Source organism: Catharus ustulatus, chromosome 4 (assembly GCF_009819885.2).
Source record: "Catharus ustulatus isolate bCatUst1 chromosome 4, bCatUst1.pri.v2, whole genome shotgun sequence".
Classification (NCBI taxonomy): Eukaryota; Metazoa; Chordata; class Aves; order Passeriformes; family Turdidae; genus Catharus; species Catharus ustulatus.
Window position 1 is genome coordinate 59,311,579 of NC_046224.1, and position 14,711 is coordinate 59,326,289.

General features: G+C 41.0%; 1 protein-coding gene across 1 annotated transcript in view; it reads right to left on the bottom strand.

The window, feature by feature from the left end:
* The window catches only part of IRAG2 (inositol 1,4,5-triphosphate receptor associated 2), a 36,492-nt gene that overhangs the window by 21,239 nt on the left and 542 nt on the right, over nucleotides 1–14,711 (bottom strand). Inside the window, exons 2-16 of the mRNA XM_042779205.1 lie at nucleotides 12,421–13,003; nucleotides 11,543–11,653; nucleotides 10,533–10,713; nucleotides 10,256–10,332; nucleotides 10,100–10,178; nucleotides 8,993–9,151; nucleotides 7,781–7,898; nucleotides 7,427–7,477; nucleotides 6,314–6,391; nucleotides 5,723–5,779; nucleotides 3,886–3,945; nucleotides 3,741–3,805; nucleotides 3,554–3,653; nucleotides 1,574–1,687; nucleotides 1,199–1,300 (exon numbers count right to left, since the gene is read on the bottom strand). Of these exons, the coding sequence (XP_042635139.1) occupies nucleotides 1,199–1,300; nucleotides 1,574–1,687; nucleotides 3,554–3,653; nucleotides 3,741–3,805; nucleotides 3,886–3,945; nucleotides 5,723–5,779; nucleotides 6,314–6,391; nucleotides 7,427–7,477; nucleotides 7,781–7,898; nucleotides 8,993–9,151; nucleotides 10,100–10,178; nucleotides 10,256–10,332; nucleotides 10,533–10,713; nucleotides 11,543–11,653; nucleotides 12,421–13,003 (1,935 nt within the window). The remainder of the gene's footprint in view (nucleotides 1–1,198; nucleotides 1,301–1,573; nucleotides 1,688–3,553; nucleotides 3,654–3,740; nucleotides 3,806–3,885; nucleotides 3,946–5,722; nucleotides 5,780–6,313; nucleotides 6,392–7,426; nucleotides 7,478–7,780; nucleotides 7,899–8,992; nucleotides 9,152–10,099; nucleotides 10,179–10,255; nucleotides 10,333–10,532; nucleotides 10,714–11,542; nucleotides 11,654–12,420; nucleotides 13,004–14,711) is intronic.

The following is a 14,711-nucleotide window of genomic DNA, read 5'->3' on the forward strand; positions in this document are numbered from 1 at the left end:
TTTCTTGATCCTCTGTTAGCTCAGTTTCCAAATGCATCCCTCCTTAAAAATGAGAAAAGGATTCATTTGCCACAATCAACTCCAACCCCCACACCCAAAGTTTTTTAGCTTCGCATGTTTAACAGGAATATGATCCCAATGTGAATGTGACTCCACAAGCATTTTTCATCTCTGACAGCTTTCTAGGAGGAGGTTTTCAGTCAAGAGCAAGAAGCTAAAGCAATTCATGAGCCAGCAGTTTGCTAAAGTCTACCCAAAGTCACATCTGGGTGAAGAGAGAGATGATTGCTACTTTGCTAAGAGGAAGGTTTCAAGATTTACCTGAAGGAAAATTATAAAAAAAACTGGCTCCAGGACTGGATGGCTCCCAATGATTGCTCCAGCCCCGCCCAGGAAACATTAAGAGGTCCAGCTACACCATTGTGGAGCACAAGAGGAAACAAGCTTTCTGCCCAAGGAGCCAAACTAAGGCAGCACATCCCCTGGTGGCACATGCTGTTACCCAAGGGAGAGGAATTGAGGGGTTTGACATCCATTAGGGAGCTGAAAAAAAGCATCAATGTACAGCTTGGGGTTGCTGGAGCATCTCTAACGGCAGATCAGCAGAAAGCAGCAGGATAGAGAAAATAGCCACATCCAATAAGATGGCAATTTCAGAAATTGTGCTGTTGTAGGGGAGAGGAGAAGGGAACAGAAGCATTTAGTTGTGTCCACAGGCACTTACTACTACACAGGGAAGAAAGCCTCACTAGAGGTATGAGGAGTAGGAGAAATACATTATGCAAGATTAAGTTGTAAAACAAAGTTTTGTTGAAATTTTTCCTGTGGAATAAAGCAGAACTCTTGACCTTTCACAACAAAATAAACCCTGTGGAGGTTTGGATTTGGAAATTCAGTTATAAAGCCTCCCCTGCTAGTCGACCTGGTTGATCTGCCCTTTCCTTCAAGCAGAGTTTTAACTAAGGGAGCTCTTGCACAAGACAAGCCAGCAAGAGCACAGCATGTAAGTGAACAGCAATCATCCTTCTCCTCTTCAAAACACCCCAGTAAAAGATGATCACTCCATACAGCCATCTCTGACCCACAGATGGACTCCGATCTCCAATAATAAACACATAGCATGCAGTAGCAAGACACCTAAATGAATTCTGTGCACAGCCCCACTATTTCACTAAATGCTTCAGAGAAAGTTACTCACCACAAGTTTTCTTTCCCAGGCCTGTTGCATGTCCTCATCAGGATCTTTCACCCATTCTAATGAAGCCATGACAAGCTCCTCTGCTTCAGAAGCTTGCTCTTGCTGGAAAAGAAAATAAACCCCAAAGAACCTCCCCAAACTCCAGCAGTTTTAGTTCTCATCTAGAACAACTCTGTCCAGAATTACCCAGGATATAAATTAGTGTTAGAGTAGGTAGCTAGTGATCTTTCTTGTTGAACTATGATCCCCTCCAATCTCAAGCTATTCTTATTTTTTCAAAAGGAGCAAACAATCTGATTATCAATGCCTGGAGAATTCCTAATTAAATTGCTGATCAAAGACAACACCCTCATCCATGTAAGCTTTGCCACTGACCAGGTTTTGCATGATAGTCTTGAATTTTTCTCCTGCATATTCAGGCCCCTGGAGTAAAAGCAGCACTTCACGGTCCAGTGTTTCATCCAGGGATGTCCTTTCAGTCCTGATCATCTTGGAAGGGATAGAAAGAGCCAGACAACTTGTTTTGACATCCCCTTATTACAAACCAGCACCAGTGACATTTAGACTTTCCTGAAGTACCCCTGCTCTGCATTTACTGGATGGTCAGAATTACCAAAACCTGAGGCTTGGAAAAAGCTTTTTCAAAAATCATTGCATGAATGAGGATTAAAAAAAAAAGCCAGCCAAGCTGCTGACTGATCCAGTGTAAGTATTCATGTCAGGGTAGGAGGCAAGAGGAAATCAGTAATTAGTTATCTTTATTCAGAGGAGCCTTTACCAAGTGATGAATAAGCAGAGCCCTTGCTCACAGGTGACTCTGCGGAATCGTGTCTCGCTGCAGCATTGGAAGGGCAAACAGTGACTCACAGGGGCTCTGGGGAGCTGCAATGTGGGATGGTTCCTTCACTCTGCAAAGCTGCCTAGCCAAGCCTACCTCGCCTTTCTGGCCCTCAAGATTTACTCCATTTGCATGTTTTTGTTCTTGTTGCTATATATGTTAACTCCTTGCAAATGCACCTTGTACAAAATTAAGCAGAAATCACTGTCTGCTGTCACCTATGCTGCACAGCTTGTATCTGAAGGGAAAATAGCACACAGGGAAGGATGAGACTCCATGGATTGTCTAAGGGAATGGAAACAGAACAGCCCAGCTTAAAATCAGAACCAAAGCCGTAACTGTAGTAGGATGCTCCACCTAAACTGGTGTAAAACAGCTTCAACAATACCCTACTTGCAAAAATTATCAGTGGTGGATTGATAAGGGGGAGGAATCATGCTGCTGTTAGTGTTGGAGAATGCCAAGATCAGCCTGATTCCTTGATCCCAGAATCAAAAATTCTGAGGATGTGAAGAACAATGTTTCTGGCACCAGTGAGGAAGTGGTAGGTGAAGCTCCTGACAAAGGACCCAACTGAGCTGGCACAGCTGGCCTGGAAAGATCTGACAGTCAATCACTTTATACCATAAAAACCCAGGGGCTTCTGGCACAGCCTTGTAGCAGGGTGTGTGTGGAGATCCATCCCTCACGTGGGGACAACCTCAAAGTTACTCCTCAAAGCTAAACAAAAGATTCACTTACTCATGTTGATCACCATGGGTAACAACAAACTATTTAAACAATTAGTAGCTTGGAAATTATTGGATTAATAGCAAGTGCACTGTACAAGCAGTTATAAGTAATTATGATTAAAGTCTTTCAGCCTAATTATTATCTTCTATTTACATAAAGAACTTGTCTTATTCATTTAAATATATTTGGTTTTCCATCAGAGATTCTTATCAGAGTTCCTTAACAATACATTAGATTAAGACCCAACAACTTTATCAAGATGCTCACTCTAATGCTGAACTTCCTTTCTCACTAAAGTCAACTTCAAAGAAAAAGAAGTCTTCTTTCACAACTCAAAAAATCATTGTTCACATCTGGTGCAGGCAGAACAAGAAGCAGACTGTCAGTTACTCTGCACAGCATAAAAGCCTTTATATATTGGAAAGTTGATATCTTCTCCCATCAGTCTGTTCTTCTGCCAGCTAAATGCATGACCCAAGCTCCTTCAGATTTACTTTGTAGAGCAGAGGGGGGTTGGAACTGGGTGATCTTTAAGGTTCCTTCCAACCCAGGCCATTCTAGGATACTGTGAACTAATTTTTCATGTCTACAAGTGTTTTGTTTGCTCTTCTTTGGACTTTCTCCAAAGTGCTTGGAACAATATTGCAACCTTCTCGTTCTGTGCTTACATGCCAGGAATAATGGTTTCAAATTCCAGAGTTATCAAATCATCTACAGGGAATGAGCTTTGTTCTGCCTCTGCTGATGCAAGACAACTGGGAAGAGATTGAAGGTTTAAGTCATACCTCAGAGGACTGTGCAAGCTCCAGTTCACAGTGTAGTGAACTCATCCCTTCAGGAATATTGCTGTTAAATTTATACAGCAATGGGAAACTCAACCCATTCCTAAAAGGAGCAAGGAAAAAAAAATATATCAGTCTCTTTTGGATTTCTGATGAGCTGCCTTTCCTGGGATTTGGCCACAATACTCACGAGATGAGCTCTTGCTGCATGTGTTGGATGTTCTCCAGCAGTTTATTTTTTTCAGCCCGCAGGGTCTAAAAGATCCATGGGGTTTGGTTGGAGGCTGCCCTTGCCACACAGAACCAGCACAGCCCAAACCCAACCCAAGCCATACCTCTATTATTGAGGAGCACTCCACAATGGTTAACTTGAGTTCCTTGATGTCCTGCTCCTTCTGCAGAGATTGTGGAGGAAAAAAACCCAACAATAACAAAATTATATTTGATCCTCCATCACAGCAGTAAGATGTATGATTTAGCTTGAGCAACAACCTGATTATGACAAAAATAGCTGTGAATTTAAAATATAGTGAGTTACCTAGCATATTTACTAATAGAAAGCACACAGATGACCTTCCCTACCTAAAATCTGAAATTGAGACAAACTCTCTTTTCCAGATGCTGTACTTTAATTTATTATTCACCTGGCTTTAGGTCCAACAGATTAAACTAGACAGAAGTATGCCAGTTTTAGTCTGTTATACGCCAGCATGAGTTTTAAACCCAACTGACCCCTCAAAGAAGTTGCAATGTTCTGGGTTTACTTGTTTTTCATTATTAGAGTGTAGCACTCCCTAGATTAAACACAACCTAAGAGAAAGGCTGAAAAAGAGTCAGCCCTTATGGTAGAACTGAGGAATTGGTAGAAGAAACCACCCTTCTTAGCAACTAGTTATGAGTTCCAGTCAGGTTATGCCATTCCAATAAAAGACACTGCACAGACAGCAGAGAGTTTGTAGAAGAAAACAGGAATTTCGAGTAGGAGCTCTTGTCCTCTCACACTTGTATGAGTTCTTCCTACTCTGTCTTCAAAAAATCATTGACGTTTTTGAAAACGATGAAGTGCACAGAAAGCTAAGCAGGAAAAGTGAGGTTATAGAATCAGATTAACCTAATGCCAACAAGTAAAGTCAGTTTTCCACCCCAGTTTCTTCAAAATTACACCAACCACTCACATTTATTCACACACAATCCAACAGTCTACTTTCTAAATCCCCATTTAGTCAATAGACTATGAGTCTTGTTGAAATAAAATGATACTACAGAGCTCACAAAAGCTTTGAATCATTCAAGTAGGAGTACTTTAAAAAAAAGTAAGAATTTAATGAATTTGTGCCCTTAAGCTGTTTCTGGAAAAGTAACCAACCAAACCTGTTAAAACACTCAGCTTCAAAGTTATCAGCTGGATCACACTGAAGTTCAGTTCTCTTTTTTGCTATTTGAACTCAGCTGCAGCCACTCTGCAGGGAGCCCAGTAGTCAAATATTTTATCAGGAGGTTCACAGCATATTCTGCTACATAGAAGCTCCACTAGATAGAAGGTTCTTTGTATAACTAATTAATCCAGAGAATGCCAGCACGTTTCTGTAGTCTTATATCTTTGTTTTCCAGTATAAAATGCATGTTTAAAATTATCAGAAATGTTCACTCCTCAGCAAAGCCTAGATAATTACACCTGAGCAATAAAAGGACAGATTTCCTTTTCCATTGAAATCCAAGTCACCATTCTTAGTTTGACACAACCAATTTCAGTAAAAGACATGAAGGGAAAGACCTTCTGTAGGTCCCTGCTGAACAAAGCCTTTAGAAGTTTCTGGACATTTTGTCTGAAGTTTGCAAGTTTGTTTTAATATGCTATGATATTTAAAAAAAAAAAGGCAAGCAAAACCCTGAAACCTTTAATTATGCTGACTCATAACCAGGTCCTAAAGTAGAGCTCGCCTACTTTGAAGCCATTTATAGGATCAGGTTCTGCAGTGTGAGAAGAGTAAAATAAAAGCGCCACAGTGAATACTACTGCCTTGCCTTTTTACAAATCATCCCATCAGTACAGACCAGGAACCTGGTCCCATGGAAGATGGGTTGGAACAAGGCATCATTAAGGTCCCTTCCAACCCAAAATATTCTGTGATTGTGGGGTTTTCAGTTGGTAATGGTGTAAAAGCAACTAACCTGGATCAGGCTTGCCTCTTTATTCACCACAGTGCTCTCATAGATATGGGCCTGGATCTGAGAATGAGAAGATCAAAAGTCAACCCAGTCATCAGCACAGACTATGATAAAAGTCTGCTCCTATTCCTACTAGGAAGGGAAAAAAGAATAGCCCTGTTCCTTGCTTAGAAAAATCAAATTTTTCTTTGAATAACTTGTGTGGTGCTTGTTTCAATCACCAAGATCTTGTACCCAGCAAAGAGTGAAAGCATTCTCTGCTTTGTTTCCTCTCATCTGTCCAGACCAATATTTTCAGCAACATCTCTCACAGCCTCACCTTAATATATTTTCTTGAATAGTGAGGGAAAGGCATTCAAAACTTGGAGGAAAGAATGAAACTGTGGATTGCTTCTATCAGCCCAGTTTTTAGCCTCCAGACAGCAACTTCCTTGGTGAAAGCCATCATGCTCTCCAAAGCTACTATTTCCCTGCAGTCCTTCAACATAGAGAGGTTCAGGGCTGTTTGCCTGCCAGCAGCAGAAATCCCCCCTTCACTTGACCCAAGTAAAATCCAGGTTGACTTTTTATTCCTCTCAGCTTTGAGATGCTTACTTGAAGTTGTGCTGCATTTTTAGATATCTCCAAAAACTTCTTCTGCAGCCCATCGTTGTCCATTCTATTCTTAATAATCTAAAGAAGACAGAGTGTTTAGGCACAGCTGAATGGATTGACAGCTTCTCCCTGAAGAAACCAGGCAAAAATGACATTCTCCACCCCCAAGCTGCTGCCTACTCTCAAGCACTACCAGCATTTCTGCACATATACTGCATGTGTTTGCCCCACCAGAACTGCTGCTGCTCCTTTCCCCACCCAGAGCACTGGTAAAAGAGAAAACCCCTCAAAATGTGATTTATAACCACTACCAGACCTGGAAAGCTAAAGAAGAGTCAGCCCTGCAGCATGAAATTTTTTTTCAGAAAGATGTGGTTCAATAGCTATTTGGACTAAGGAGCTTTGCAGAAAGCCTGATCTTAAGGTGCTTTGCTTCTTTACTAATGTTTTATTTAACTTGTTTCTCCATTTCCCCCCCAAATAGTCTGAAATACAGTCTGTAAGCAAGCATTAAAATATTATACCATTAAAAAAAAAAATCAACTCTTCTGAATAAAAAACAAGTCAAGGAATATTCTGCTATTACAGCTGCATTCCCTAAAAAACTCCTGTGGATCCTTGGCCAGTGTCAATGGATCCATCTGTGAGTGGAGACGCCATCCACTGCATTTTTTTTTTATTTTTGTTACGGATTTTTGGTGTCACAGCTCTATAAGATGCCTCCGTATCTTAAGGGAGGAAAACAAAGTGAATATGAAATGATCAAGTGTTGGATGGAGAATGTTTCAATGTAGAGTTTGTGTATCTGTAGCCTTGGGAACCAGGAATACATGGAATTTGCCTATAAATATTGGCAAAAAAGGTGGTGGGGGAGAAGTAGTTTGTCTCTGTCCCTATGCTTCCCTAATCTCATCCTTACATACTCAGCAAGTGGAAAATATGAAGCACAGTGCAACCCCAAGATATGAAGTTTTATGACAAATCAGCCTTTTAAAATGTTAGATAGCTTGATAACCTAATTAGCATGCAAGGCTTCAAAGTCTGACAAACATTTCATTTCTTAATGGCAAATTTCAGCTAGGCAAGAACATGTCAAAACATGATTTATTTTACCTCCTCCTGGAGAGAAGTAACTTTGATGTTGAGAGACTGATTTTCTTTTTCCTGATCAAGTTTATGGGGAAAAAAAATAATAGAAACAGAGAAAAACAGAATAGTTGGTTTTAGCATGTCAAGTTCAACACTCAGAAAGAAGCAGACCACAAACACATCCAGAGCTGTGGTGTTGAATCTCCATTTCAGAGAGCCCACAAAAAGGGGAGAGCTGAGGCTGGTGCAGCTCATGAGCCTTCACTGAAGGTCCAGAGAAGGTTTTAATTCTGATTTTTAACAGCCTGAGCAGCCACACCACTGTTAGAGCAAGGTGTGAGGTGCTGTACAAGGGGAACAGGAAGGAAGAGCACCTACTAGCTGCTTGTTCTGCCAAAGAACCTGCTCTCTTTTCTCTTCTGATACATTCACATTGTTTCTTGCTTCCTCTAGCTCCTCTTCCAGGGATTTGGCTTTCAACACAGACTGCTGGACACTGCACAGGGGAAGCAAACCCAGAGAAACTTTAGCCAGTTAATGTTGGTTGTTTAGATAGACTGGAAATAAGAGTATTTTTAGAAGCCACCAGGGACTTATTTTTTGGCACAAACACTTAACAGAAGAGCAACAATCAAGTTTAAGTCCATCACTTCTATCCAGGAAGCAAAAGCTTGTGGTTCTACTTCCATTTTTCATCCCATTCAACTCTATAGTGAGGGATAAAACCCCATACAAGACAGGTGGATGCAAACAAAGCTTTGTTAAGTGTGTTAAAAATTTATCTTGTTGCAGTTAAATACATCAGGTTACCCGAGCACAAATTCATCTTTACAACACTTTGTGGTTCACAGTTGGGGAAACCATTTCAGTTCAGTATTTCAGGATGAGCTCAGCACCATTTTCATACCCTAAACTGATAAACCCCAAAACATGCTTTAAAGCAACAGGCAAGGCCCTTTTCTGAGCTCAGTCCTGCAGAGCATCCCAGAGCAGGTGCTCCCACATAAGAGCACACATCCCACGCTAGACACCCTGCAGAACCCTTGCCTTTATCTCCCCTGGGAACAGCTTGGCAGCTGACCAAACCATATCACAGTGTCATTAATTAGGCCAGATAAACACAATAAAAAATGGGCTTGTACCCATGGCACTGATATGTCCCCAGGCCACAGGAAGGCTGAACAAGTGACACACCTCAGTCTATCAAACAAGCAGCAAAAGAGCTTTTAGACACTCATTTCCCCTCTTGATAAAAAGAATGCGGTCTAGAACTGGAAGCCTTTCAGTCCTTGGTTCTTCTCTTGGTAATATTATGTATTTTTTAAAATATATTTTTGCTATTTTGTTTGTCTGCTTTAGCCTGAGATTCACCCTGTGTGCATCCACACCAGCACATGCTGCAAGAAGCTGGCTCTGAGATGAATGATTTTATAAGAACCAGGAGGGACAGAGCAGAACAGCAAGGTTAAACCTTACAGATATTGCATGAAGCCAAGAAAGCCACTGTGCTGAAGCAAAGGTGAGGAGAAAAGCATGAGAGCAAGGTTGGAAGATCACAGCTCTGCCCATGGTGCCATCAGGGTCCCCCACCTTTTTAACTGCTGACGGAGATGCTCATTATCTGCCAGGAGCTTGCTGTTGGTCTCATCCACAGCTTCCAGGGTGACCTTCAGCTTGTTGTTCTCTTCCTGAAGCTTCTGGTTGTTGTACTGCAGGTCAGCAACGCAGGTTATCAAGTCGGAGGTCTCCCTGCCCCAGTAACAAAGCCAGCAAAGAGTGAGAAAGGTGATTTTATCTACTTCAGACTTCCAAAACATCCTACTGCACTGATTAGAGGTGAGGGAGAACCCACAGAGGACTTGTGATGCTGTCCAGTCATTTGCTTTGCAAGAGATAATGGAGCATCTTCAAGTCATTCTCCTTTTTATGGGCACCAAGAAGTTTTGGTTTATAAGCACTTTTTCTGCTCCCTACAACTGGAGTTGGCTGTCAAAGTGCCACAGCTGATGCCTGCATGAGAGTGCTTTAAGATTTTTTCTAATCATCTCTTGGGCCTCCAACAATGCTCCTGTATTCACTCTGCAGTTTCTGGGTCCTTTATTTTCCCCCAAGTCACTTTATACTTTCAACCAAAACCTGAATGAGGATCATTCTTTTGATATCCTGAGAAGTTATAGGGAAGCATTGCAGAGCAGATATTGGATTTCTGACAAGGCATAAACTGCGAATGAAACTCCTGCTCTTTGTTAAGTGCTTTACCATTAACAGAGTCCAAGTCACAGGCATTGTTACTGCTACTACAAAAAAAAAAAACCTCTCAGCAAACTCCCTATCATAAGAAAAACAACCCCAAACAAAACCCAAGATTTTCAGGACATAATGTCTCATTGTCAGACAACTAAGAATTTAGTGGAGGGAGGGACAGTTTAAACAGGGAAAGACACAATGAACATCTGGTCACAAATTAAAAAGGTACATGGATACAGAAGCACCAAGATATCAGTAGAAAAAAATACTGCCTTTATCTGAGCAGAAGATGCGAGGAAGAAGGTGACAGCATCAAGAGCTCCTGCAGACTGAGGTGAACATTGAAATCTGAAGGGTAGTGATATGAAATAAATATTCTTGGTATTTCTGTCAGGCGGTTCAAAGCTAGAAATGCTATATTCTGAGAAAGAATTGGTTAATTGGACTCACATGTCTCCTTTAGACACATCACCCCCAAAGGCCTCCAGGCTTCCTGATGTAACATTCATCCTGGCATGCATCTTTTTGGCTGAAAGAGGTTGGGCTTTTGGTTAGAGAGCAATGAAGTGGAGCTTTCCTAAACAGAAACAGTAAAATGTTTTGCACCTTCAGAGACGTTTTTATGTACTTGAAATTCCAGGTCTTCCGCACTTGCTGATGATTCCTCAGTAGCACCTTCTTCCCTGAAAGAAAGAAGCATCAGGGGTCACAAAATCAGCAGGACACTGGACTGCTTACCAACTTAGTGAAACATCAAACTTTGGCCAAACCCAATTTGTGGATATGGTGCCCCAATATCACTTTCTTTCCAGAGCCACAGGGGAAGTTTAAAATCCCCTGTTCCCACAGAAGACTTCTGAGATAGTTATTAAAATGCTGTTACCATTTTCTCTTGCAGTCTTCAATCCACTCTCCCATGACAGCACGATATGTTTCCAGGTCCATGGAGACATCCTTGTGCTCTGGGTCAAGCATATTGCACAGCTCTTCAAGGCCACTGTCCTCTGATCCCCTGCTGGTTGTATGCCTCAAATAATCAACTATCTTGGACACTGCCACTTTTCCTAAAGCAGAAACAAGGGTCAAGCTCCAAAGCCTGGCAAGGCACCATTAAAAAAAAAAAACAAACAAAGAAAAACTTGTAAAAGGCCACACTGCTGAACTGCATTGTGTCCAATTACCCTCAAGAGCTGCAGACAAGCAGCCCATTCCTGTAGCTAGAGTATAATCTGGGGGGGAAGGCTGGAGAAGTAGTTTAGAGATCCTTTTTTTGGGTTGAGGTTTCTTTTTGTAGTGGGGTGTGTTTTTTTGGTTTTTTTGTTGTTTTTTTTTTTTTTTGTAAAAATCTAGTTTACTAGTTTTGAGGACTTCAGTTTAAGAGGAACAAAAGCTGACATGTGATACTAATCCTTGCTCTCAAGGCCAGGCTGGATGGGGCTCTGAGCAATCTGGGATAAGGAAAGGTATCCCTACCCATGGCAAGGGGATGGAATTAAATGATCTTTAAGGTCCCTTCCAACCCAAACCATTACATGATTCTACCACTTTTAGTCACGTCTGAGGTGGAACTGAGAGGAATTGTCTCTTGGTCTGAAGTTTCCCAAGTTCCTAACAGGATAAAGACTGCAAGAAAGAAAGTCATCTGCAATAAGGGTAGCTACTAGAAATGTGTTGCCCCTCTTTCCCCTGTGCTAAAGCTCTGAAAAGATCAGCAGGAGAAGGGTCAGGCACCATTCAAAAGAGGCACATTTATACATTTATTCTGCACCTGCCACAGCACAGGCACCTACACGTCTCAGATCTGGGCATCTCTCAGGGACCATAACACAATCTGAACCTTGGGAATCTGTCGAGAGGAGAACAAAAGACAGCAATGAAGAAACCCTGGCAAACCTGTGCAGTGGATGTCACAGGCACAGAAGATGGTGGTCAGCAGGTCCTCTTCACAGATCAAGCTCACATCGTACATGCTGTCAGCCTTGTACCCCAGAGCCTGCCTCCCTCCTGTGAAGGATAAATCTGTTATTGCCCATCTTTATTTGCTCATCATAACTTGCATTCCAGATGACTGAAGCAACAAAATCAACTAACCAGCTTCCCCCCCAATAAAAACAAAGATTTTACTGCTAAACAACAACAGGAACTAGTCAGAGCTGGAAGTACTCCATGCATCTACTTTTGTGCATGTATTTTTGGAAAAGCTTGGTTGTTCTTTATATGGAGTAAACATATGAAACAGGACATCTTAAAAGGCCTGGTATTTCTTCCCTCCCTCTCCAGATATATTGTAGAGAAATCATTAGAGTTGAGTTAATTTAAGAAAACAATCTCTAAAACAAATAAACAACAACAAAAATAATCCAAAGCCAGAGAAAAAAAACAACCCAAAGAGCAACACCCAAACTCATGTATTTTCAAAATCAGTCTGATAGACAAATCATAAGCTAAATTAAGACCCAAATAACATTTGGCTATTAAAAAAAAAAAGCCACAGTACTAGGCAAACAGTAGTCTTGATCTCTTAAAACATTAAAATATCTTTCTCTTAAAAAATGAATTAGCAAATTTTTAAAAATTTTTGCCTTCTTAATTTCTCACTTTCAGACTCACATTAATATTTTTCCAGAAAATTTAAGATTTGCCTCAGCTCTTTTTGTGGTCTTGTAACATTTGAAAGCTACTAAAATGTGTTGTTACCAGTTTAAGTGGTAAATAAATGTCATTTACATAGGGTGAATGTTCTAGGATTCTGAATTAGGGAGTGCTCTTACCTCTTTCACTTGAAGGAAATGTCTTTGGCACAGGAGGTTGGACCACAGCACTTTCTGACTTTTTTTCAGACGTGAAGAAATATAAATTTGGACTTGACGTCAGATACTTCTGCCTGGGCCGCACATCTTTAGGTTCAGCATTTGCTGAAGCACAAGGTTTGCTCTGGGCACTGGCCTCCCTGGGTCCAAAGCAGTATGGAGAAGTCTCCGTGGGCATCCACGAGCTGCTGGATCTCCCACTGCAAAGGACTGGGAAGGTGGTGTCTGCAGAGCTGGCCCCAGGATGAGGAGAGTCTAAAAAGCAAATTCTGTCACTGCCAGGGCTGATCAGGGGTGAACAAGCACTCTCCTGGCTTCTGCAGGTTCTCCCTTTCAGTATTTCTTCCAAGTTCTTTTTAGTATTGCTCTGCGGGCTGTCAAAGTTCCGGGACTGAAATTTTGGTATCTGCAGAGCCGGGTTGGAGACCTGGTCCATCATTTGGATGGATTTGATCTTCTTGCAAATGCTGTCCACTGGGTTGTGGTGTCGTTTCTTAGCTCCACATTCCAAAGACTTCTTCATTTCCCTTCTCTTGCCAAATATCTGCAAAGAACAGGCACAGGAGATGAGAGTCTGGGTGATCAACACACACATTAACACCAAATTTTCCATTCAGCAGACAGCTTGGAGTTTCAGCATCCAGGAGTTGGAAAACTTCATTCCACTTACCAACTGTGTCAGAAACCTCCAGCCAGAACATTTTGTTGTCCAGGGAACTAGAAGTTGATGTAGAAAAGTTGGGGAAGAAAGACAGAAATACTTCCTGAAATCTCACTGCTTATTCTTAAATACCACAACCACAGCAGAGAGGTGAGGGGGAATGACAATAAAAACTGAAGGACACCCTACAAATTAGCAGAGGACTTTTTAAAGTAAAGGAAGCACTTTAATTGTATGAGAGGTGGCAGGGGTGAGGCAGAAAAAGCGAGACACATGAGAGTTTCAGCATTTCTGTGAGCCTACAAGAACAAAAACCCTCCAAAATCCAGTGTTTCTTGTACTAATCAGCCACAGCTGTCATGATACCACAAAAGAAACATGTCCTGCAGAGGCACCTCATCCTGTGTGCATTTTTATTATCTATTCTCCCAGGCAACATTTAAAAAGCTATTTCCTATGAGCTCAGTTGAAACACCAGCACCAAGAACGTTCACTGGGGGATGCCCTCAGCAGGCCTGGGACAGGGCTGCAGGACAGGCATCCCCAGCTTGGCTAAATCTGTGTCATTGGGAAGAAACAAGAGGGGAAGCAATTCCAGTAGGAAGTGACAACAAAATTATGGCACTATATTATTAAACAACAATAATAACATACCAAATGAAGCTGGCTGAAACTCCCAAGAATAAGATTTTAAGTGACTTTTTATGTAGAAAAATTAATCCCTTGCCCCAAAAACACCAGCAAGCTTCACTAGCACTTTACACTTGAATAGCCTTTTGAAGCAAGGAATAAAATTGTATACAAGTACTTATTAATCTAGATTGAAATAAACATAAGTAGGAGGTGCTTCATTTCATCTATTTTATTACAAGTTGCCTGCATGGCAGCAACTTAGTTTTATATAAGCAGAGGCAAGCTCGCTAAACTTATTTTTTTAGTATTTCTACAAGCAGTAAGATTTAGTCTATTGAACATGCCCCTAGGCACAAGAGTACTTAAAAAATAAGAATAAAAAGAAGCTCAGAGCAACTTTAAGAAGAGACTACTTTTTAACTACATCTCTCTTAAAAGATTTAATCCTCAAATAAATGCTAGTAAGTAGAAACAGTTTGCTATATTAGAGGCATAATTACAGATGTGTTATCTCTAAAGAGATAGGCGAATTACCTTTAAATTGAAATTTAAATACCACTGCAATCAGGAAGATGTATTATTTCAAGAGATAGATGAATTACCTTTAAATTGAAAATTAAATAACACTGCAAAGAAAAACTGTTCTTTAAGTGCACAAGAGCCTTAAAGCATATATAAATAACACTCTATTAAAAGGTATTTGATTGTTTTTCTGTAATGCACCAGTAAAAAAAAAAAACAAAAAACAAAACAAACAAAAAAACCAAGACCTTATACTTACACTAATATACAGCAAAATAACTTCTCTGAAAAAGACAGGACAGCTATTTTAGCTGCTCCTCTGAGGAACAGCAGCTGACTGAACTTCAGCCTTTAAATGAGCAGAGGGCTCTTCTGCTGGAAAATTAGCTTTACAAGGTACAGTTGTTGCCACTCAGCCCTAAACTGCAGCCAGGTT